At 37.7% G+C, this 25,760-nt stretch overlaps 1 protein-coding gene across 5 annotated transcripts in view; it reads right to left on the minus strand.

Annotated features, from left to right (window-relative positions):
- Positions 1-4,562: 4,562 nt before the first annotated feature.
- The window catches only part of CD200 (CD200 molecule), a 30,402-nt gene continuing 9,204 nt past the window's right edge, over positions 4,563-25,760 (minus strand). For 2 of the 5 annotated variants that reach the window (XM_011969715.1, XM_011969710.1), the window contains 4 exons: positions 22,408-22,734; positions 19,857-20,129; positions 17,879-17,986; positions 4,563-5,843 (listed from right to left, as the gene is read on the minus strand). In XM_011969715.1, coding sequence (XP_011825105.1) covers positions 5,836-5,843; positions 17,879-17,986; positions 19,857-20,129; positions 22,408-22,734 — 716 coding nt within the window. In that variant the 3' untranslated portion in view covers positions 4,563-5,835. Of the gene's footprint in view, positions 5,844-13,230; positions 13,235-17,728; positions 17,987-19,856; positions 20,130-22,407; positions 22,735-25,760 lie in introns of those variants that run through there. The other 3 variants (XM_011969714.1, XM_011969711.1, XM_011969709.1) reach the window with 3 other exon arrangements.

A 25,760-nucleotide genomic window follows, 5' to 3' on the forward strand; every position in this document is an offset into this window, starting at 1 on the left:
GATCTCAGCTCCACCTCCCGGGTTCAAGCGCTTCTCCTGCCTCAGCCTCCCGAGTAGCTGGGATTACAGGCATGTGCCACCATGCCCGGCTAATTTAATTTGTATTTTTAGTAGAGACGGGGTTTCTCCATGTTGGTCAGGCTGGTCTCGAACTCCTGACCTCAGGAGAGCCACCCGCCTCAGCCTCCCAAAGTGCTGGGATTACAGGCGTGAGCCACCACGCCCAGCCTGCTTCCATGATTCTTACTCAGTTTCTTCCTCAGGTATTCATAGGATGTTATTTGGTTTCCATCAAGAGTTTCGGTTTACCTAGGGGCATTTGTGCTAGTCAAATCTTGTGACACTAGGTCTCAAACTGTTACTTAACCTTTGTTTATACAAATGGTGGCTTCTGATGACACTTCGAAGATAGGACATGGTCAAATAAATACAATATCAATTTGTTAGGCCTGGAGTTCTCTCAAGGAATACATTCTCTCTTTCCAAGTTCTCTGGAAATTAAAGTTAGCTCCAAGATGAAGTAGATAAAACATCTCCTTTCCTAGAGTAACTGCAACAACGTTTAGGTAGTTACAGCGCTGGCCCACTGAGACAAGTGAAAAGGGGAAATAAACTACAAGATATCATTAGGCTATGTTGCACAAACACAGGGCAATTCTACCCACTCTTCAAGGTACACAGTAAAATCGATGTGTTTCCATCGCACTGCTCACTGTTTTTCCAATTCATTGCTGAAATTTTAGTGCTTCCTAATGTTTTTTTGCCTAAGAGTCATCTGTCCTATTAATCAATATACAACTTAAGATCATTTAATTAAAGCCATCACCTGACTTTTTTTAAAAGGTGATGCAGTTGTCCTGCGGAATCCTCAGGAGATTGGTTCCAGAACCTCCATGGATACCTAATCTGCAGATGCTCAAGTTCCTGATATAAAATGGCCTAGTATATTCATATCACCTATGCACATATTTCCCACATACCCAAAATCATCTCTAGATTACTTATAAACCTATTACGATGTAAATAATATACATATAGTTGTCATACTGTATTGTTTTTAAATTGTTTTTATTTTTATTCTTGTATTGTTTTTTTTTTCCAAAATTTTTTTATCCGTGATTGGTTGACTCCACAAATATGGAACCCACAGATAGGGAGGGCTGCCTGTATTTACAATATTGTCTGATTTATTAGAAAATAAACTAACATGTATACAAGTTAAGGAACTTACTAGATACTGAGCTAAACACAACCAGATCCAGAATCATGTGGTAATTGAAATGCTTCACCTGAGCGGCTGGGCTTCAGTGCCTCTCTAATTGCACCGGAACATAAAAGCTACTTCCAGAAACACCCAACTCTCTCTCTTTATGAGTTCCAACTTTCTGAGATGAGTGTCCCACTATCTAGACTAATATGAGTCCTGTTAAAAGTATTAAAGTATCTTTAGGGTATCTATGGAGTATTTTTCAGGGGAAAAGGCATATGAGTCATGAAGGTACCAGCAGGAAAACCATTCCAGGCAGAGAGACGAGGAAATGCCAAGGCTCTGAGATAGAAACATGTCTGAAATGTTGGTGAAATAGCAGGGAGACTAGTGATCAGGAGAGAGAATAGTAGAAGGTGATTTCAGAGAGTATCAGCGAACCCCATTGTCTAGAGCCTTATAGCCCATGTAAAGACTTTGGCTTCTATTCTAGGTGAGATGGGAATTGGAAATAAGCACTTGGAAATTTTAGGCAGGAGAATTATGTGATTTGACTTGACATATTTTAGAACAGTTATGTTTCAAATAGATTGAAAGGGGAAGAAGACAGAAGCATGAAGATTAATTAGAAAGCAATAACAATGATCTAGGAAGAAAATAATAATGGTTTGGGCCAGGTGGAAGACTGGAGGTAGGAGCTGGATTCTGAATATAATGACAGAACAAACAGGATATGCTGGCAAGTAAGACTGACATAAATCACTGCAGGATGGGGAGAAAAGAGAGTTCACTAGACAGGAAGCCGGGATTTCTGAGTTGGAGTTTCAGCCAAAAACATGTTTACAGTGCTACCAGAAGACAGTCACTGAAAAGTATGAAGGCTCATTTTTCACACCTACAAAAATGGGGTTAATTACCTTCAGGACCTCACAAGACAAATGATTATGACGTCTATGTGAATGTTGGCTTGCTTGGATTGAATCACTGCTCTATGTAAGTTTGTGCAAGTGAATCAGCCTGAGCAACTGCGGAGGGGAGGATGAAATCAAATCTGGAATATGTTGAGAATGAACAAAAATAAAAATATTACTGCTGCGAAGAAATAATTTAAGAAGTTTATTTTATTTTTATTTTTATTTTATTTTTTTGAGACGGAGACTCACTCTGTCACCCAGGCTGGAGTGCAGTGGTGAGATCTCGGCTCATTGCAAGCTCCACCTCCCGGATTCACACCATTCTCCTGCCTCAACCTCCCGAGTAGCTGGGACTTCAGGCATCTGCCACTGCGCCCGGCTAATTTTTTGCATTTTTAGTAGAGATGGGGTTTCCCCATGTCGGCCAGGATGGTCTCTATCTCCTGATCTCCTGATCCGCCCACCTTGGCCTCTCAAAGTGCTGGGATTACAGGTATGAGCCACCACGCCCGGCGAAGAAGCTTTATTTTAAAACGCAAAGGCTGAGCAAAGTCACTCACCCCTTTAATCCCAGCTAAGACCAAGACAGGAGGATTGTTTGAGGCCAGGAGTTTGAGACCAGCCTGGACGTCATAGTAAGACCTTATCTCAATAAAAAATAAAAAATTAGCTAGGCATGGTGGTGCATGCCTGTAGTCCTAGCTACTCAGAAGGCTGAGGCAGGAGGATCACCTGAATCCAGGATTTGAAGGCTGCAGTGAGCAACGATGGCACCACTGCACTCCAGCCTGGGTGACACAGTGAGACCCTGTCTCTACAACAAAAATTAAATAAAATACTCTAAGCTCAGAATAGCCATAGAAGAAAGTTCAAAAAAATTTATTTAATCGAAGCCTTATGATTCCTAGTAGAAATATGGATTTTGTACTCTTTGAACCTAGATTTATGGATTGTTAACAAGTCATGGATAGAGGAATACAAACCACCAAAAAGAAAATATAAAACGACAAAAAAACCCTTCATTTGCAGTTTCAGTTTCAGTTAAGCGCAATAGACTTCTGTTTTCTCCTCTCTCTAAGCAGGTTTGCACTACCCTGGAATTTTTCTAAATTTCTACAGATAAGAGAAATACATGATTGAATTATTCTAAGGGACTCAAAAGTTTATAACTTTCCCAGACTGCTTAACTACGCAAAGCCCAAGCTACCTCTTTCTAATTCACAAATACAAAAAAGCACCCGTAGTTGAAAGTTTAGGGTAAGTATGGGAGGGCTGGTGAGCAGCCCGCCACTGTGAGAGGGCAGGAGACATGGAGGAGAAAGCAAGGCTGTGGTGTTCTACATGGAGCCACCTTCTCAGCATGCTCTCAATTACCCTTTCCTTCTCCTCTTTATCTCTCTATAACCTCCCAAGTCTTCCCCATCAAACATACCTATCCTAAGTCCAAGTATCTCAACATCCTGAAAAGTAACTGAAAAGCCATTTAATAAGCCAATTTAAATTGAATTATTAACAATAGATAAAAATTAGTCTTTGAGCTGTCTCTGCATTTTGAGGAGGAGCTCTCAGTAATGCAATGGCCTAAAGTCCTGGTTAAAAGGTGAAATGCTTAGGTACCATGAAGACAGATGTTTAGCAAGGAGTTCCTTTGAAAAAGACTCATGACATCTTGCCATAAGGTGTTTTTCTTCTTTGCCTATACTTTAAATCAGCAGTCTTTAGCATTGTCCCTGAGACCATCTCAGGGGGTCCACGTAATCAAAAAATTATTGTCATGATAACACCAATAAATTATTTGACTTTTTCGCTCTCATTCTCTAATAAATGTGCCCCCGAAGTCTTCCAGAAGCTGTATGATGTATGACGTTGGCATCACTCTGATAGCTAGTAGGATATATGGTTATATACTTTGTATTTAAATTTTATCGGTTTTAATTTCAAATATGATAAATGTCAACAGATATAATTCACATTACAGAAAAAGCTCTTTGGGATCCCCAATGATGTTTTTAAATGTGTAAAGGGGTCCTAAGACCAAAATGTTTGAGAACTATTGCGTTAAGTCATTCTGCCTGATCTAGTGCCAATTTAGCAGAGATACTAGAAATACAGAAAAATACAAGGGGATGATTCCCACTAAATTCAAAACTATATGAGCTAATCAGTCTGCAAAGGTTGGTATTTAAAAGCAAAATCAAAAGAACATATATAAGGAAGTGCTGCAGAGCTGATAGGGTCATGTCAAAAGGACATAGGTACCAACTCAAAGGAGCTCACACTGGCCAGACATCTGATTTGTATTTTTGTGATTAGTCAGAAGCATCAACTCATCTTTTAGGAGGCGGAAGATAGAAAGGAGGGAAGGGTTTTACATATCATGGGAAAAGACAAGGATTATCATTCATTTCCACATTTCCCAAGAGAATATCATAAGCCAAATATTTGGAGCCAACACTTTTAATTGTTCAATATTTTACTACAAATATAAGAAACAATACAGAATTAAATAACACATGAAAATCTTGCGCGCTCTCTCTATATATAAATATCCAATATAACAGTGAAAACAACTTACACTTTAATTCCTAGGCCACTGGATAGACACAGACAAAGCAAAAGATACTGAAAAAGCAACTAATTTGGTCTTACGGTTATTAAAGATTCAACATCATTCCACTAGCTGGAACAATATCTTTAGAACAAAGGGATTGTATGCTCATATTTGCCTCCTCTGCTATTATGAAAAGTTAATGCATGGCAACAGAAGTCAGCAGAGACAAAGCATATGAATTGGCTGACTGCTATACAGGAAATCTCCTAAACATCTGTTTTCATAATGTATTTTCATTATATGAGGCTGAATTTAGAATGACTTAAAATAGGGCTGGGTCATGTTATGAGACAAATGGACAGGGAAAGCATGCTTCTCAAAAAATGTGAGCTATTCTAAGACTAACAATATTTATCCAGCTATAAAAATAGGTAAGCTAAATGAATAAGTTAAGATTGCCAATGTTACTTCACAATAAATTCAGTCCTATTTTTGTTGGAGTAAATCTCACAGAAGCACATGAAGAACAGCAGTGAAACCAATGATTCTAGCAAGGCCAGCTATTAGCAAAGCAGTAAGCAGGAAGTGGACTAGATACCAAATGATGGGGAAACAGACTCATAGACCTAAGAATATAGGAAGAAGGGATATAACATCAACAGAAAGGCAAAAGGTCATCTCTCTGTATTCTTTCTTCTCTCTCTCTTTCACTTCTTTCCTCTTTGCTTATTCCCTTTTTTTTTTTCTAGAATTACATTTTAAATTAAGTTTTAGAGCTATGTGGTAAATTATTTGGTCCAATTCCTTTATACTTTGGATGAGGTAAAGTGACTAACAGAGGTCCCCACCAGTAGGAGTCCAAGTCAGTCTATGAGCTCAGTGCTCCTGATACTAAGTCCAGTGCTCTTTCAACCACATAACATGGCATTGCTTTACAAAATCAAGTCCTACAACAGACCTGAGAGGTAAAATGACTTCCTCTTGGGATTCAAACACTGAGTAGCTCAGATGGCAGTAAAAAGTCGTGGGATCCTTAAGGCTTTCGCTCCCACCTCTTTTGCTCTTTCAGGTCCTTTGGAGAATGGCCCCTTTTCCTCCTGCTTTTCTCTCGTGTCAAATTCAAGTAGACCAGGGAATCACTTTCAGGGTGCTGTGTGACTCATTTAGGGCTCTGGATAAAAGAGAAACAAGGTATTAACTTTGGACACTTATAAATTCTATCATAATATATTTTAAGAAGATAAATAATAGAAAGATTAAGAAACACAGAATTATTCTAGTGTATATTCATTGGCAAAGATAAAGAAGTAGACATTTCTGACCCAGTATGAGGTGAGGAGACTACGACTATTTACAAGAACAAAAGTAGACTGGATGCAGTGGCTCATGGCTGTAAGTCCAGTGTTTTGGGAGGCCGACGTGGGAGGATCATTTTAGCCCAGTTCAAGACCAGTCTGGGCAACATAGTAAGACCTTGTATCTACAAAAAATAAAAATAAAAATAAATAGCTGGACATGGTGGTATGCACCTGTAGTCCTAGCTACTCAGGAGGCTGAGGCATGAGGATAACTTGAGCCCAGGAGATTGGGGCTGTGGTGAGTTATGATCTCACCACTGCACTCCAGCCCCAGGCAACATAGCAAGATGTTATCTCTAAAAAACAAAGACTAAAACAGAACCAAAACAAAAATAAAAGGACATATGTGATCCTAGGAAATAATGGTTTAGCCAATCACCAAAGATTACAAGTAAAGGAACATGTTCAAAAATTCCAAATGATCAAAATGTATTCCATTTGTAAGCTTTGTTTCTGATGGATAATAACTCACTGGATGTCAGGGTAGAAATGGTCATGAAGTAGAGGCCTTTCTGAGGGCTCATGGCTTTCTGGCACATACTGGGAGCCTGGGAGCCTCTCAAGGCAGGTAGATGATGACGTGAAAGACTTGGAATTTTATCTTGGCACCACCTCTCACTTTCTGTGTCATCTTAGGTAATTATTTACCAGCACCTGCAAAGTTCTGCACATTTTAGATCCTGCCAAATATTTCTAACATCAGATATCAATGGACCATGGAAAGACCATCTTTCCCCAACATGGCTCAATACTTTTCAATTTAAATAGTAAAAATGAAGTACTAGAAAAATGACATAAAATAATTAGACATAATATAATTCATTTTTAAATTATTAGATTTAACAGATGTAAAATTACTGTCAAATTCTTATCATAAAGTGTAAGCATTTATTTTCAATTACATACTTATTTTGCTTCAGACTAGTAAAGAACACTTCTTGGATGGGCAACCATCCTCAGACCATATTTGGAGTAACACTGCTCTGAAATATATCTATAGATAGCTATAGATATAGATAAAAGCTATATATATTTTTTGAGATGAAGTCTCGCTGTGCCAACCAAGCTAGAGTGCAGTGGCGCAATCTCTCCTCACTGCAACCTCCACCTCCTGGATTCTCCTGCTTCAGCCTCCTGAGTAGCTGGGAGTACAGGCACATGCCACTATGCCTGGCTAATTTTCATACTTTCAGTAGAGATGGGGTTTCACTATGTTGGCCAGGCTGGTACCAAACTCCTCACCTCAGGTGATCTGCCCACCTTGGCCTCCCAAAGTGCTGGGATTACAGATGTGCGCCACCGCGCCCTGTACAATATTAACGACTTTTCTGCCTTAGAGCTTTCACATTTGCAATTAATTTGCTAAAAGCCACTCTTCGCTTGTCTCCTCCATGGCTGGCTTATTCTCTCCTTGCAGGTCTCTGATTAAAAGTCACCACCTCAGCGAAGCCTTCCCTAACAAATTCCAAGTAACTGTTATCCTTTTCAAGTTATCCTCTTTCATTGCATGCTATACTTTATATTATTCTATATTATTTCCTTGTGCAAAATCTCATGTTTGAATAGTATCCTTATTTGTTGATTCACTTGTCATTTCTCTGCCTGTCCCCCTAACCAGTCATCTCCATTAAAATGGCAAGGTCCTGTTTTGTTCATTATAGTATAATAACCAGTGCTAATTACAATGCCAAGCATATTAAAAATTATTAATAAATACTTATAAAATGAATGAATTGAACTTCTGTGAATTTGGTTTTGTCATCTATTAGATGGAAATACTTTCCTTATCAATTTGCTGTGAGAATTAAATGTAATAACTTCTAGGTCTAGTCCTTTTGTCTCATGAACATCCCTGTAAATATTTAAGAACACCCTCCATACCCTCCTTTCATCCCAATTACAAAGTTTTATCTTCTGAAATCTAAGTACTGTTTTCCCTGAGTGGTAAGACTATGCATTTTGAACTAACCATTACCAATAACAGAATTTATAATTCTTATATGTCCTAACTACTGACTGGAATCCAGAATAATAATCCAAATGATAGCATGGTTTCCTTTAAAGATCACTAGTATACATTTTTGTTGTTGTTATTGTTTGTTTTTTTAAAAAAAGCTCTTAAATTAAGCCCGACTTTGAATGGTTGATTACTTGATTTTGTATATGGTCTGAAGAAGTTTTTCCTTTCTCTAAAATAAAGTTTCTATATATCTACCTTTATCTCCCTCCGTCGCCTCAAAGGCCATGCTTTACTCACAGCCCTTGCCAGAGCAAAACCTTTTAGGATTCTTCTAAACTCTAGAATACCTAAGGACTACCTGAAGTACTGGTTAATTTGCAGATACACAGGACACTTGTAGAGAAGGTGATTCTTTGTGTTTTCATGTGGTTCAGGAATATACTTTCGTTTTCTTTCTTTCTCTCTTTCTCTTTTTCTTTCTTTCTTTCTTTCTTTCTTTCTTTCTTTCTTTCTTTCTTTCTTTCTTTCTTTCTTTTCTTTCTTTCTTTCTCTTTCTCTGTCTCTCTCTCTCTCTTTCTTTCTTTTTCTTTCTTTCTCTGTTTCTTTCCTCTTTCTTTCCTCTCTCTCTCTCTCATTTTTCTTTCTTTCTCTGTTTTCTTTCTTTTTGGATTGGGTAATCTATGAAGCAATGTATGAGGGAACAAAAATAATAAGACAAGTTTAAAACATATGGAATAGAGAGTGAAGAAATTGTTTATTGCAGAGAAGACAGAGCAGCCAAGTTGTGGTAAGAATAGGAGAAACTAGATGCAAAACTCATGAATCAGTGCTGATAGGGCACCTAGGGCAGCTTTCGATCTACAAGTACCTTCAGGCAACTGCTCTTCTTGACATGTGGCAGTTTAGTTTCCTGGAAATCCATTTAGACACATCCTTACAGGAACTGTCCTCCCTCTACCCCTGACTTGCACTAGCTTCAGCGAGCACTTTTTCTTCTCACACGCTTACAAAAAAAAATTTCTAACCAAAACAGTTTCTCTTCTTCAAAAAGAGATACGATTGCACGAGCAGGAAATCAGTTTTTGGCATCACAAGTTCATCTAGGCATCACAAGCTCATTTAGGCATCACAAGTTCATTTCAGGATCTGCCTGTTTTTAGTACACACATTTTCTGATTCTGTCTCCCCACTGGGTCCCCACAAATTTCTCCCCAGGCTACTACTGAAATGACTTATATAGCGGGTCCTCCAACAACATCCTTTCATTCCACAACATCTTGTTATAATGTTGATGAGAAAAACAATAGATTCCCGTCCAGGGCCACTGTGTGGAGTTAGCACATTCTCCCTAAGTCTGCAAGGGTTTTCTCTGGATACTCCGGTTCCCCCCACATCCCAAACATGTACTGCATGTTATGTAAACTGGCATGTCCAAATGGTCCCAGTCTGAGTAACTCTGTGTGTGTGTGTGTGTGTGTCTGAATGCCCCCTGCTATGGGATGACATCCTGTGTGGTGGCAGTTTCTGCCTTGCATCCTGAGCTGCCAGGATAGGCTCTGGCCACCCATGCCCTTGAACTAAAATCACTGGGTAAATAATTATCTCACTTGTTTTTGTTACTCTTTCTTAAATGTATGCATAGCTCACATTTATTTCAATGTTTAATATTAGAAACATTTTGGTCTTTATTAAAAGTTTGGTGATGTTTTTGAGACCAGAAATATGCCATAGGAACTTAAGTCTTGTTTCTATCATGTAGCCTGTGGTAAAATTGGTTTTGTTACATGCCATTTTGCTTAAACCTGCAGTTTCTAAGAACCTATTAATGACATTAAGACTTACTGTATGTGTTCTTCTCCCTTCCAAATACTCATGCCCAAGTGTCCAAACAGGTTCAGATAACTTCTGAAATCTTCCTCAAAGCTTTGCTAACTGCTACAATTCCTAAGTTTTTCCCTCCATTTATCTCTCTAAACTCGTCCCTCCTTGAACACTTGTACAATTCATGAAAATATACATCGATAAAATGAAAAAGGACCTTAGATTTAGTAATGATAAAAATGAACATTTGTTAGAAACTTACACTGCCACATTGGTGTGCCAGAGCTTTACTGGCTCATGCTGATGGTTAAATTGTTAGTAGCTTGAAATTTGCTGTAGTGGGAACATTTACTTCATAGAAGTTGGTGAAAGCTACAAATAAGCACTCCACCCCTCTCCTCCCAAGCCAGCGTTCTAGGGTATCATTCGTTTTAGGCACTTTTCTAAGCACTTGTATGTATTCCCCTTTAAATCTTCACAACATTCTTATGAGATACCGTTACAATTATTATCCCCATCTTACTCAATGAGGAAAGGGAGGCATAGGGAAGTTAAATGGCTTGTCCAAAGGTACTCAGCTAATTTGTAAGGGACAGGATTTGATCAAAATCACTAAGTAATTGTTCATTATTGCAAATAAAAATGACTAACTAGAAAACAACCAATTTTATATGTCATTGGCTATCATCCTTGCCAGAATTAACAGTTGAAAACTTTAAACTCTTGAAGGAGAAATATTGTAGAAATAAATATCACACTCAGTTTCTCAATTATTTCATGTGGCCTTGGTTAAGATGAAAAGAATTCCAGTTAGATAGGAGTAATAACTTCAAGAGATCTATTGTACAACATGGTGACTATGGTTAATAACAATGTATTGTAGACTTGAATATTACTGACAGAGTAGATTTTATGTGTTCATACCACAAAAAAATAAGTATGTGAGGCAATACACATGTTAAGTAGCTTGATTTAGCCATTCTACAATGTATACGTATATACAAATATCATGTTGTACACCATAAATACATACAATTTCTATTTTCAATTAAAAAATAAAAACAAAAATTCATAATAATAGTTTAAAAAAGATTAAAAGAAAATTGTGTACACAATCCCAAAGGTATTTAATGAGAACTCTTTAAAGGACTTTCAAAATACAAGGCTAGCATTTGTTTTCATTATATAAAAATGGGAGAAGTTTGGAGAATTTATAAACTAGTTGTCAGGCCTCTGAGCCCAAGCCAAGTCATCGCATCCCCTGTGACTTGCACATATACACCCAGATGGCCTGAAGTAAATGAAGAATCACAAAAGAAGTGAAAATGTCCTACCCCTGCCTTAACTGATAACATTCCACCACAAAAGAAGTGGAAATGACCAGTCTTTGCCTTAAGTGATGACATTACCTTGGAAAGTCCTTTTCCTGGCTCATCCTGGCTCAAAAAGCTCCCCCACTGAGCACCTTGCAACCCCCCACTCCTGCCCGCCAGAGAACAACCCCCCTTTGACTGTAATTTTCCTTCACCTACACAAATCCTATAAAATGGCCCCACCCTTATCTCCCTTCGCTGACTCTCTTTTCAGACTCAGCCCGCCTGCACCCAGGTGATTACAAAGCTTTATTGCTCACACAAAGCCTGTTTGGTGGTCTCTTCACACGGACGCGCGTGACACTAGTATCCACAGAGACTCAGAGCTAGCAGCGTTGGTCAGTCATCATGAAATTCTATCTAGTTTGAATACTGATAAGGGCAAGAGGCTCTCTTTTGATAGTCTCTCGTTCATAAATTTCCATAATTGTGCCTCATGAAATGCGGAATTTAACACTGAAGTTGTGATTTTTGCAAAATGTGTCTTGCATGTTTGTAGTACAAAATCTCATTTGTTCTTTATTTACTAGAAGAGATTGTATTTTTTTTTACAATATGGTTATTTTTAGAGATTAAAATTATTCAAATTAAATTGTACTGAACACACGTTTATTTCTTAATTTTTTTCTGATATTTCTAACATTTTTTTCTACTTAATATGCTTCATCGAATATATATATATATTTTTAGCTCTGTCTTTAAAAAAATTGTTAGTGGAAGAACTGCTCTACTGCATATGGGCTGCTGAAATCAATTAGGGCCTATAAATGGGAATTTTGAAGAATTCTGAAAATGAAATGAAAAGCATTGAGGCTCCTAAAATCTATAATGACCTCATAACGTGACTCTGCAAGTATTAGGGACTGAGAAATTCCCAGTTGAATAAGTTATGATAAATAGGGAAAGACCAATTTGGTTATATGCCTACTATCACTACACAGAGTGAGGAATAGAATTTTCCCACTTTGAACTTTCACAGTTCTCTGTGAACTTGTGTTTACGGGATGCTTATGACTAAGACAGAGGAAGTCAGAATTGCTTCCTCTATGAAAAGGTGGAAACAGGGAGAAGCAGGAAATATGCAATAACTGATATTCTAAGGAAAAAAAGTCTTTGTGATATTACAGTTAGTGATAGATTTCGTAATATTACAGTTAGTGATAACTAACAAGGGAAATTAACAAGGGAAAGCAGAAGTGATGCTTTTGCGTTACAGATTTGAGAGACAAAATATAATCTTGGAAAATAAAGCCTTGCCTGGTCAGAGGTTCTGACCAGGTTTTGAAGTTCTTTGATAGAGAGTTGCCAAGAGCAGAGCAAAGGCTATGGAATTACAAAGAGAGAATGCTTCCACTGGGAGGTCGGCTGTCACTCCAAGCAACTCACTCCCACACCCTCTTAGCATTTGTGGTAGGCATAATAATGGCACCCCAAACACATCCATATTCTAATTCCAGGAATCTGTGAATATGTTACTTTACATGGCAAAAGGAATTTTGCTGATGTGATTAAATTAAGGACCCTGAGATGGATTATGCAGTAGGACCCAATGTAATCACAAGGATCCTTATAAGAGAAAAAGGAGATTTAGAGTGATTTAGAGTGATTCAATGTGAAAAAGACTCAATTGGACCTTGTTGGCTTTGAAGATGCAAGGCAAGGAACGTGGGCAGTCTCTAAAAGCAGGAAAAGAGAGAGAGGGAAAAAAAGGATTCTCCCCTAGAGTCTCCAGAAAGGAATAGACGTCTCCCTGCAGACACCTTGTTTTAAACCCAATGAGACCCATGTTGGACTTCTGACCTCAGAACTGCAGTATAATACATGTGTGTTGTTTTAAGCCACTAAGTTTGTAATAATTTGGTAAAGGAGCAATAGAAAATTAATACAGCATTTATGATGTTTCCCCCTCTATAAGCCATGTTGAGTACTTTCATTAAGTGGCCCAGTCTTTTCCGGTTTAAATAGCATACAGTAGGTTTCTTTTGTTAGTAGAGGCTAGGGTCTTGCATCTGTTTAGAGGCAAGCTTATTAGTACATGGGTGTGACCATACTACTGAAATGCATGACGATTCCAAAGACAACAAGCTGGTAATGAACACTAGGTAAAGGATATATGCAAGCTAAAATGCAAAAGGAGCAGAGATGTTAGAAGATTTTTCAGCTGGGGGATTTTCTCATTCTTTCTGTTTTTCATTAATTAATCTAACAGGTACTGACAGCTAATCTCCTTAAAGCAGCCCCATGGCCAAAAAGCCAAGGGAATGAGTATGTCATTTGAGGACTGAACACGCACTTAATTATTGGGCAGGAGACTGAGATGTCTCGATTCCTAGAGATGTTCCCCACATATAGATGGAAACTTAAAATTTGAGTCACCTACGCCCATGTGGGTTTAGGTGTTAGAGAGAACAGCAAAGAACAGCTCCAGGCAAGACTGTCCAGGCATTGAGAATCTGTTTGCTAAGGGTTTTGTGATAAGATTATGTATGTCATCTTGGCATGATAGGTAAATCGTGCAAAATTTGTAAAATTTTTGCAGAAAAATAGCCTTGGAATTCAAGATTCTCTATTGCTTTTCTCATGTAAAGCATCACATTCCTTCCTCCTGGAACAATGAGGATACTGGGGTAGGGGTGGGTAGTGCCATTCATCCAGTACTTTTTGAGCAAAGCGAAGATTCTTATTTCACACAGCACAGACAGAGGGCTACCCATTCATACAGCCTTTGTATCTGAAGCAAAAGTGCTTTCTGAGCAAAGCGAAGGTTGTTATTTCAGGAGGGGGGAATAGATATTCTTTGCTTTCCCCTTTCAACTAATGACCAATTACACCATCACAAACTGTTTATTGAACATCTTTGTTGTTTGTATTAAGTATTAAGCTTAAAATGGGAGAAAGTGACATTCTGTTACCCGGGAAATGACGTGTTATTAACTTTGCCATTGTTACTATACATTGCCAGGAACCCATTCATAGGTTAGGTTATTGTGAAGAGAAGCAAATCAAGATAAATATACAACTCATGGAGATGAAAAATATACTTCTACATGGATTAGCTAGTACTTGAAAAAAAGTGAAGTTTGGCATATAAATTTTACATGATTGTCTAAATTTTCTATTGTTCTCCAAAGCAGCCTTGACTCAAACAAACCAAAGCAAAGCAAACCAAACCAAACAAAATAAAGCTGCCTAAAAACTGGGTGATTGTCTATGATGATCTGCCCCAAAGTGAAGTTTTTTTAATTGTTTGTTTCTGAGAAGCACGTAATTGTTGGTGGGTTGACTAATGAGAAATAAAAGATTATTCTCAACTCCAAATTTAACTACATTGTCATATATGCGAAAGGGACAACTTTATGAAATCACTGGGTTTTAGTAGAAAGAACTATTTCGAGATGGTGGAAAATTTCCCTAGGAAATTTTAATTTTTTCTCACTGTTTTAAAGTACTGGATTCATGAAAGACAAAAGAATATTCTTTGAAATCTTATTAGTCTTACTGTGGTAGTCTCCTGGGAAGTAACTGTGATAATTCTATCAGGAATGGTGCAGAGAAATGGCCTGTGCTGCTTTACAGTTGGAAAAAACCAACATCATGCTCTCTGGCATTATACAGGATCACAAGAAAAGTAATGGTAGTCTAACTTCTATGTAAAAATAACATCAGTAACTATAAGTTTGCTTACACATTTGTGAGCAATGAGTAGTGATTATCACCTAAAATAAACTTTTCTTTTGGTCATTTACCCAACACAGAATTGACCTTACTTAACAGACTTACCTTACTTACCAGATTTTTATTATTGGCTACTAGACAGCTACATGAAGATAATTATTTGTCTGCTCACACTCAATAAATTCAAGAACTAATTCATTTGTCTCCTTTGCTTTTTTACAAACTCTAAACACACACACTCTCTCTCTCTCTCTCTCTCTCTCTCTCTCTCTCTCTCAGTTCCACCTCTTCCCTTTCCTTTTCTGTTCACATCACCAGTTTTGAGGTCACCAAGTTCAAAACCTTTGTATTATTTTGGACCAATCATGTTTTCCTGCCCATTCAGAAATGTTAATGTTTTCAGAAGATGATGGAAAGAAAAAGAGAAAGAAAAGAAAAGTAAGAATGAAAACAAATGGAAGGCAAATGTGTAGGACTATTCCCCTTCCTCACAAAATATCAACCAGAATTTGTTAATTGTAGAAATAAAAAGTGTCGCTGTTTTCTATGATTTTCTCTTCTTTCTCTTTTCTTTGTCCCAGCTTTTTGTATAATCTGAAGTTTGGTCTAAATGAACCAGTATTTGCTTAGCCCTGAGCACTTAAGCTTCAGCATAATCGACACTTGGTTTTACTAGCTGTTGAAGTATATGAAGCCAAATTATCTGGCTGTTAAACTTTTCTAAATCAATTGTTATAGTTTGCATACTTGACCCTGCAAACCTCATGTTGAAATCTGATCCCCAGTGTTAGAGGTAGGGCTTAATGGGAGGTGTTTAAGGGGGAAGATCCATCGAGAATTGATTAATGCCCTTGGTGCGAGTGTGTTCTCTCTCTGTTAGTTCCCATGAGAGCTGGTAAAGCAGCCTGGCAGCACCCTCTTTTGTTTTCCCGTCTTGCCATCTGATCTCTGCACACACTGGCTCCCCTTTGCCTTCTGCTATGAGTGGAGGCAGCTTGAGGCCCTCACCAGAAGCAGTTGTTGGCACTGTGCTTGTATAGCCTTCAGAAGCCAAATAAACCTCTTTTCTTTATGAATTACCCAGCCTCAGGTATCTTTTATAAGCAATACAAATGGAAAAGAAATGAGTCAAAAATCCAGTCATTGAAAATACGCCACTGAACATTCCGAGGAATTAATTCAATTGGCCATCTGTCATGAAGACATCATCAGTCAATGGCAATCCTGATGCGTACAGGACTCAACATAGGCTCAGGTATTTATTTCATAAGTGAGAAAAAACTTAGGCAGAGAAATAAGCTGACTCTTTTTGCTTCGAGAATCAGATATTGGCATTGAATGACTCTATTTCCCAGAAAATCCAAGACATGCTTAATGAACAAGGGTAATAATTTTGCATGTCTCTTTCCAGTAGAGTTTACCTCGGGCTTGAGAAGACTGCATTATAAGACTTTTGCCCAAGACGGACTTTTAAAAATGAATTTAAATACTTCATACTTTTCTGCTTGCACTTTCCAAAAGAAAAGGGTATTGACAGTAAGCACAGATTAAGTGAATGCAGCTGATGACAATAGCGCCTTTCAAGTCAAGACACTGGGGCATCAGTAATGACAGGAAGAACATTTGGCAAAGGTCAGGGCACCAGGGTTTAGTCCTAGTCTGCTCTTAAAAAACTGTATGAACTTATGGAAGGAAGTCAGCTTTCCTCTCTGAGCTTCAGTTTCCTAATTGGAAAAGAAAAATATCCGGATAAAGTAGAATCAAACAGACTTCTGTCTTTGATGTTTTTTCTGTGGAGCATTTACGAGTTCCATAGGCTAATAATTATGTGCAATAAGATTAACTGATTTGTGATCTTCTCTCCTGGACAGAACAAATACCTTTACCTACTTTTGCAAAGGGGCCACTGACACTGAAGGCTTTTTGTGTGTTTTATAAATTACAAGAATTAATCTGAAGGATTATGCAAAATAAAGTGGTCAAAAACTTGAAACATGAACAAAAACATAAAAATATAAACATAAAACTAAAGGAAACATTTCTATAAAACATAAAATGAAAGGAAAAAATGAGTGAGAGTTTTAATCAAAGTCTAAAATAGCAATCAAAGCCAACTCTTTTTCTTTCCTGACCCCTATCCTTCAGCCATCTGAAATGGAGGGAACTCCCATATTACCCTTTCACCCTAGCAAATTCCCATTACACAAAACATAAACTGCAGCTTTGTATTCACTTCAATAAATTATGCACTGTCTTCAGAAACCAAAGACATTTCATTCTTCGTCTCTAGCTCACTCCTCTTGCTTTATAGTGTCTCTTGTTTTATAATTTCTCACAATATCTTAGACTGACATTTATGAGGTACTGAATTTACAATAGAAGAAAAGGAATTGAAAAAAAATCACCTTAAAAATTCTCTCTGTCGTCAGTCAGTTCATTCAGTAAATTAACATTTATTCAGCCCCTGGTATATACAAGATGCTGTGGTAGTTGTGAAAGATAAAGAGAAATTTATAGTCTAGAAGGGCAGAACGACACGACACAGTTACTGTAAGCATGGATCACTTGCATGATGCTGATAGTGTTTGAGGCATCGTGGGAGTATAACACAGAAAGTGCTACTTAATGAGTGACCATAATTGGACAATTTCAGTCTCTTAAATGGGCAGATGGCCTGTGAAGTGCTATAAAAAGAGAAGAGATTGTCCTTCTCATTAATGAGTGGAAAGGGCCTTGCGTGGGTGCCAGACTTCATTCTTTGATTTTATCACCATTGTTTAATTTAATTAGCTTTTAAGTTATCTTAGCAAACAAAAAGCAGAAATGTCCAATTTAATGTCCAATTGCAAGAAAATGCCCTGACGCATTTTAAAACAGTATCAACATTTCTGTATTTTGGAAACAACAAACAAAATACATTGTTGCCATTCCCTTATTTATAATTTCAAATGACTCACTAAATGTCATTAAAAATAAAATTTAATTTATGTCATTTTTTGAACTCCCTATGATGACTCACCTCGATCCTGATTCCGGTGACGTTTCCAGTACAGTAAGATTGAGATTAGGACCAGGAGAATTACCAGGGAAACAATGCTTAACAATAGTGGAACTGAAAACCAATAGCCTACAGATATTGAAGAAAGAAAAAGGAAAATGATGTCACAGAGGAAATTGTTGAGGCAAAAAGTGATAAAGCAATAGAGTCGAGCTTTTAGTTAAAATTATCCTTAAATACATACATGTGTAGGTTTATATGCATGACTTCATATTATTTTAATAATATTTAGATATTAGTAATAGCTAACATGTTTTATCTGGCTACTATGTAGTAAGAGCTTTAAACTTATTTAATCCTCAGAACATCCCAAGAGTTATTATTTTCTAACAGATTTAAAGAAAACTGAGGCTTTGAGACTTTAACTGAGATCAAAATCAGAATAACAAATGGGATAGCCAAGGCTTGGTTGAAAGTCTGTTTGCCTCTAAAGCGCATATTCTTTGTCATACTGTCTCTTAAAAGAATATATGTTTATTGAGGAAATTGTGGAAAATACAGAGAAGTATAAAGAAAAAAACATGAATCTCATGATTTCAACCCCCAGAGATAACTCATCTCTAAGGTTTTATTAAATTTCTTCTTATCTATGTCTTTAATGCAACTCAGCCTAAATATCAGTTCCTCAGTGTCATGTTGCAATGCAAAGGCAAATGAGGAACTCCTTGGGTCTCTAGTATCTTCTCCATACCTCCATAATGGAATTCGTCACATCATTATTTAACTGAACACTTCAGACCTCAGACAGGGATTTGTCTGATTTCTACAGTTCCAGTGCTTGACATAATGCTTCGAGCATGGAAGATTTTTCGTCAACGTTCACAGAATAAACAAACATTATAGAGGCGGTATATAAACACTGTAAGTGATACAAGTCAAATCTGGCATTCTTGGAAAAAAAAAAAAAGACATTCTTTTTTAGGTTCTTGTTTCTCCGGGAAATACACTCTTGGCCATGGCTGAATCTGAAGATCTCTTCACAAATATCCAAATCCAACACTGCAAGTCTTTTTGACCAAATTTACCTAAATATCCAATTTCTGATTAGTCTGAGTTTTCAGGGACTCCAAAGGCCACTGCACTAAAGAGGTGGGTGTAGAAAGCTTTTCCAGTTTATTGCTCATAATTTCTCCAAAAAAGAGGAGTAATATTTTTTAGGAGGCTTATTACTGACTGCTTCATCCCGAGTCAGTGCTTCAAAACTACACAGAGAAAAGACATGGCTACCATTGCTAAAACTTTTTGTCTTTATAATCTCTGCTCCCTTTATTCTCTCCTCTATCATTCTCACCTCTTGTATCTATGAGGCCCAGAGACAGTAGTTTAGACAAAAACACAAGAAAGCAAAAGGGGACTCGGATAGGAGGTAGTTTGCTAAATGGGTGATGAAAGCACTTCAGAGAGGTCCCTTTTTCACAGTGTAGATTATACAGTGATTTCATCACAGATGTCACTTCTTCCAGGAAACCTTCCAAATCTCCCCCAGATTGAGCCCCTCCTTCCCAACCTCTAGTCCTCCCATGGTGCCTCACAGCTTTCACACTGGAGAATGTAATGCACAGTTTTACAATTGCCTATCCATTTATCTCTATTCCCTCGTAGACTAGAAGCTTAGGGACTGAGTCTTATTCATCGTTGCATTTTTCATGTTCAACACAAAGTCTGGCCCAGAACAGACTTAATTACATGTTAGTAGAATGGAAGAAATAAATAAATGAATGGATCTCAGCAACAGTATTTGGTATGTGGGCAATGAACCACATTTATGAAAGCAAAACTTGCTTTGTTTCCTCAACTGTTTTTCTTTTTTCCTTATTTGCCCCATTCTTTCTCCAAATAGCTCTTGTGCTAAGAGACTGAAACCTCTGCAGGACATTCACTGCCTTCCAGGTGTGTGCACACAGACACAACCACGACCACCTTGCTCACTTTCTCTTACCTTTGTCGAAGGTTTGCTTAAAGTCAGTCACAGTCCCCAGGTGCAGCACCTGGCAGATCACCTCCTTCCCCACCTGATTCTTAGGGTCTTTGATCTGGAGGATGCTGGTAACAGATGTGGTCCCATTTGGGTGAGACAGAGTCACTGTACTATTTTCAAACCCTGACCGAGGGACCTTCCAGAAGATCATGGGGGCTGGGCGGGCAGTGGCAGAGCAAGTGATGTTTAGGTGGTCTTCAGAGTATTTGTAGTGAAGGGATACTATGGGCTGTACTGGGACAAAAAATAAATACAATCTGTTATTAGTTAAGCACCTGGTCTGAGCACTGCAGTCTCCTCAGAGAGATGAGGGAAATATGCTTATAGAAAGATAATGGAGGCTGGAAAGATAGTGTGGCATATCCTACCCAAACTGGGGACTTTCCAGTTCCTCTTGTGTCTAATTTTCTGATCTGCAGGATGGAGACTGGCCTAGTACAAACCTGTGATGAGAAAGACCCTTTCTACAATTTTTCTGTAGCAGAATTAGTCAGATGGACATAGAGTATTGAGAAGTCAGATGATACTTTTCTCTCTCAAACAGTCCTAATTATTCTGTTCTCTTCCAGGGGCAATGCAGCATCTCTGCCTTCTTTTAGGTATTCCTCTTAAGTGGCTTGACAATAGCCACCAATCAGCACCGCCATACATGTGTCCTGTACCTATTAGAGGCACTAGGGCAGTTTCGGAACAGAAAGCCCATAGAAAGGCTACTGCTTAGAGATAGCCATTTTCTTCTTGGAGCTGGACCAATGAATTAGATGCATGGAAGAGAGATGGAAAATCCCTTTTTGGAAGAGCTACACAAAATGCAAATTTGAAATTCATAGCTAAGAACCATAAAAATTTAGAAATGACTGTTGGAAGAGCATTGGAAATCACCTGATTAAGTTAAGAAAAAATAACTAGCTCATGAGAAAACTGTTTTCAGGCCAGCTGTAGCCTGTACCCTTTTGAAAATCCCCTGACCAGTGAGTTCATTTTTGTTAGAATATAGAATTTTTCTTTTCTAAACAAATGTAAACTTGTCTTTCTGTGGTTGGCTTTGGAGCCCAGAAGATAATTAAATGGCAGTGCTAACTGAAAGCCTGGGCTGTGCTTATAGGTTCAAGAGGCAGGGAGATGACAGTGGGTTGGGGATAGTAGGGCTGTGGAACTGTGGCTCTGGCTGAGATCACTAATGTCTGTGAGCACTGGAGGAAGGGAAATAAAAGTGAAAAAATATGAATATGGCTGATGGGCCAGATTGAGTTTTGAGGTCCTATGGTGTATCAAAGAATGGCTTACATGAAAGGTATAAGGTGTGGCTGGAAAGGTCAGTGTGGAAGAGAACAGAATTACTAGCTTTAAAGCTCAGAGGCATCTGGTTTTCAGGAAAAAAAATACAAAAGTCTATGAGTGAAGGAAGGAGACTAAGAGAAAGAAAGATGAGAGGAAAAGAGGAAGAGAAGAAAAGGGAACAGAATGATAAAAATATGACATAAGAAAAAAAAGAAGAAAAATTAGATAGGAGGAAAGAAAGAAGAAAGGAAGGCAGAGAGGGAGGAAAGGACGGAAGGAGACAGGGAGGAGAAACAGAAAAAGAGAGAATGAAGGAAATGGAAATCAAGAAAGCAACGACATAAGATTCTACAGAGAGGACTCATTATAGGCAAAATAAGTAAAAGAGATTTCTTTTAGCATTCCTGTCTCCCTTGCATTCTCATCTACTAAGCTTTTTCTTCCCTGCGGACAATATTCTTGGCATGATTAAACTCTCACTTTAATATTCCTAATAACCGTAAGTTTGTCCTCTACTCCCTAAAACTACTGCCATGTGTGCCATGCTCCAAAGTAATCTCTTATTCCCACTTCCTAATCTTTCACCTCAGCTATATATCAGTTAAGAAGAAAGGAATCTCATCAAACTAAGCCTCTTGGATTTTAAAAGAATGCTATTGCCAAGTTATATCTTTAGTTGGCATCATTTTAGGTATGAAAAGACTCTGCTCCATGTACCCTTATCAATCCTGAAAGAGCTATCCTCCCAAGCAAAATGAGAAAGACAATCATAACTGCCTCAAGGCTAGTCCAATCTATCTCTGTCCTTAGATCCAAAAAGTTGAAGTTGTAAGTGACCCTAGAAATGATCTATTTCACACTTATTGTCTGGACAATGAAACTCCAGAGGAGAGTGGATTGGACCCTTCTAGGGTCACTTGATTGCTAGTGGCAAGCTAAGTCTGAATCATATCACTGCTTACGGAGAACTTGTTGCCCTCACCATTGTTTTCAAATTTCTCCTTTGACAGCAGGATCCCTCAGAGAAAAGATAGCTCCAGCCAAAGAACTCAGTGTAGCCCCATGAACTCTCCAAATAATCATAAACACAGCTATACTAGACATGAAAGGCTATCTTCTCATGACCTTTTCTGTGGTTAAAATCCTGAAAAACTGGGCACTATGGCTATGTTCCAAACATTCTTGGAAATAGTATTTCCAGACACAGACAATGATTCTCAGAGACTCTCACCATAGACCGTGAGGCAGGCTGTTCCTGAGATCTTCCCAGAACCAAAGGTATTGAAGAGACACATGTAACACCCTTCATCCTCCAGGGTGATATTCCAGAAGGTGATGGTTGTGTTTTGGAGTCCCAGCTGGGTAATGTTTATCTTGTCCTTATAGGCAGGCTGGATCACCACCCCATGGTTCTCGCTGAAGGTGACCATGTTTTCTGGGCTTACAGCTTTCTTTTTCTGCCATGTCACAATCAGGACTTCCTGGGCATTTTGCAGAGAGCATCTTAAGGAAGCAGGAGTGTACAGCTGCTCTCTTTCATCCTGGGTCACCACTTGCACTATGGAATCATAAAAGAACATTTATATTTAAAGAGTGTAATACGCATACACTTTTTCCTGATTATAAATAAAAAGTATATTCAATGTCAAATATAGAAAAGATAGAGAAAATGCAAAGAAGAAAACATCTATTTACATTCTTACATGATGCCAGAGAAATATATAGGTTCAAATATGCTTGTTCAATCTTTAAAGAATAGTAGCAGAGTGGAAAAACAAGAAAGCAACTCTCAGTTACAAGAAATTGTGAATAATCTCTGTAAATTGCAAAGTAAGTACAATGAGATTGAAGATGTAAACTGCCAGGTAGGATAGCAGCTTCAACAATCTCGTCCATGCTTGCAGAAGTAGAAGCAAAGAGCAGGAAAAGGCCAAAGAATAACAGGCAGAGTGACCACTTTAAGTAAAGAAGATGGAGCAGCCCTATGCATTCCACACAAACACACACACATAACACATTCTACAAAGGAAGTGGGTTGAACAGAGGTGTCTGCCTCCAGGAAGCAAGAGTGTATATAGGAACATAGGTAAAGAGACGTATGGGACAATGTTCTGGAGGATCTTGAAGCTTTGGCACACAAATAATAATTTACACACCCTCTGCTTTCACTAAATGCTATGGTGATAATTTCTTCCCCTCCTCAATATTAGCAACTCATATGATAATATATTATTTGATGGAAAATCTCAACATAAAAACAAATAGCCAAACTTTTGAGAAAGACAATACAAGGAAAGAGAAATAATAAACTTTACAAACCCAATAACTCATACAAAATGAACAAAGATATCATAAGAAAATAATTTGACATGAATACATGTGATATCGTAAGTGTAATAAAAGTGTAATAAAAGCATTATGAATAGTAGAAATTAGAGATATAGAAAATGAGAAATATAAAATTGCAACAGCTTGGCTGACTTAGCAAAACGGATGAAGAGTTTTCTACTCTTCAGTAGAAGAGTAAATTAGTAAACAGTAAGAACAGGCTGTGAAATTCTTCTCGAATGTAGCACAAAGAGATAACAATATGGAAGGGATTAAGGAAAAATTCAATGAGTAGACTTAAATGTTCCAAAATCAGTTCAATAAGACTTCTAAAAGGAGAGAAAAAAAAAGGAAGACAAAAGCACTGCAAGAGGGAAAAAAAGTGTTTTTCAAAATTTTGAAAGGAACAATCTAAAATCAGATCTATTACATTAATCATAAATCTTTATGTACCTAACAACATAACTCTGAAATATATAAAGCAAAACTAATAGAATTACAAAGAAAAAAATTTAAATCCACAATCATACTGAGAACCTTCAATTTAGTATATTTAAACAATTATTAAAGCAAAAAAGTTAAACAGGAAATTTGAAAAACTGCCAGGTACAGTGGCTGATGCCTGTAATCCCAGTGCTTTGGGAAGCCAACGCAGAAGATTCACTTGAGGCCAGGAGTTCAAGATCAGCCTGGGCAAGAGATGAGACCCTTATCTCTATAAGAAATGTAAAAATAAGCAAGCCGTAGTGGCATGTACTTGTAGACCCAGCTACTCAGGAGCATAGGACAGGAAGATTGCTTAAGTCCAGGGGTTCAAGGTTGTAGTGAGCAATGATCACACCGCTGTACTCCAGCCTGGGTGACAAGGTAAGTCCATGTCACAAAGAAGATAAAACTTGAAAAACAATATATATTTATATATACATTTTAGGTATTTAATATTATCAATGTTTTATATATTTATATTATATACACTATATACTTTATATGTATGTAGATCTCTGGGTGTGTGTGTGTGTGTGTATAAATATAAATTTCTTCCCTTCTCCAATATTAGCAACTCATACTATGATAGATTATTTGATGGAAAATCTCAACATAATAACAAATAGGCAAATTTTTGAGAAAGTCAATACAATGAAAGAGAAATAATAAACTTTACAAACCCAGTAACTCATACTAAATGAATAAAAATAAGACACACACAGACACACACACACTTTACTCAAAGAAAGGATGTATAATCTTTTCAAAAAAACATAAAACATTCCTCGAAATTGAACTCAAAATAGGCTACAAAAAAGTTGCTACCCTATGTATGGCCTTGAACACTGTTCATAATACAATAAAATTAGAAATTTACATACTTCTTTTAAGTCTTAGGTACACCAGAAAGCATAGAAAAAATCATAAATTATTATAACTGAATGACAATGAAAACATACTATATTAAAATTCTACAGAAATGGGTAAGACAGGCAGGGCGCAGTGGCTCACGCCTGTAATCCCAGCACTTTGAGAGGCTGAGGTGAGTGGATCACTTGAGGTCAGAAGTTTGAGACCAACCTGGTCAACAAAGTGAAACTCTGTTTCTACTAAAAATACATAAATTGGCCAGGTGTGGTGGCGGGCATCTGTAATCCCAGCTATTCAGGAGGCTGAGGCAGGAGAATTGCTAGAACCCGAGAGGCAGAGGTTGTAGTGAGCTGAGATTGTGCCACTGCACTCCAGCCTGGGTGACAGTGTGAAATTTCATAGAAAGAAAGAAACAAAGAAAGAGAAAGAGAGAGAGAGAGAGAGAGAGAGAGAATGGCAGCGAGGGAGGAAGGGAGGCAGTGAGGGAGGGAAGGAAGGAAGGAAGGAAGGAAGGAAGGAAGGAAGGAAGGAAGGAAGGAAGGAAGACAGTTCTCAGAGAAACATATTTAATTCTAGCAACATTTAATAGAAAAGAAGAGATACTGAAAAATGAATACACTTACTTCCAAACCTCCTACCCTCCCTTTCAAATATTGCAGTTAATTAATAAAGATAAAAGACTCTAACTAATAAAATGTTACACAAAATGTAAACTTGATCACAAGCATCCAAACTTGTTTTTAAAGACTGATAATATGGATAAAATGTTGCCAAGTATAAGCAGAAAAAAGAAGAAGACTGAGCAAACAAACAACTCCCCAATAATATCAGGGAATGAAAGATGGGTATAACAAATACAGGCTGGACCCCTGAGTATTGCATAATTCAAAACTAAAAATG

This window comes from Mandrillus leucophaeus, unplaced genomic scaffold, assembly GCF_000951045.1.
Source record: "Mandrillus leucophaeus isolate KB7577 unplaced genomic scaffold, Mleu.le_1.0 Scaffold900, whole genome shotgun sequence".
NCBI classification, from domain to species: domain Eukaryota; kingdom Metazoa; phylum Chordata; class Mammalia; order Primates; family Cercopithecidae; genus Mandrillus; species Mandrillus leucophaeus.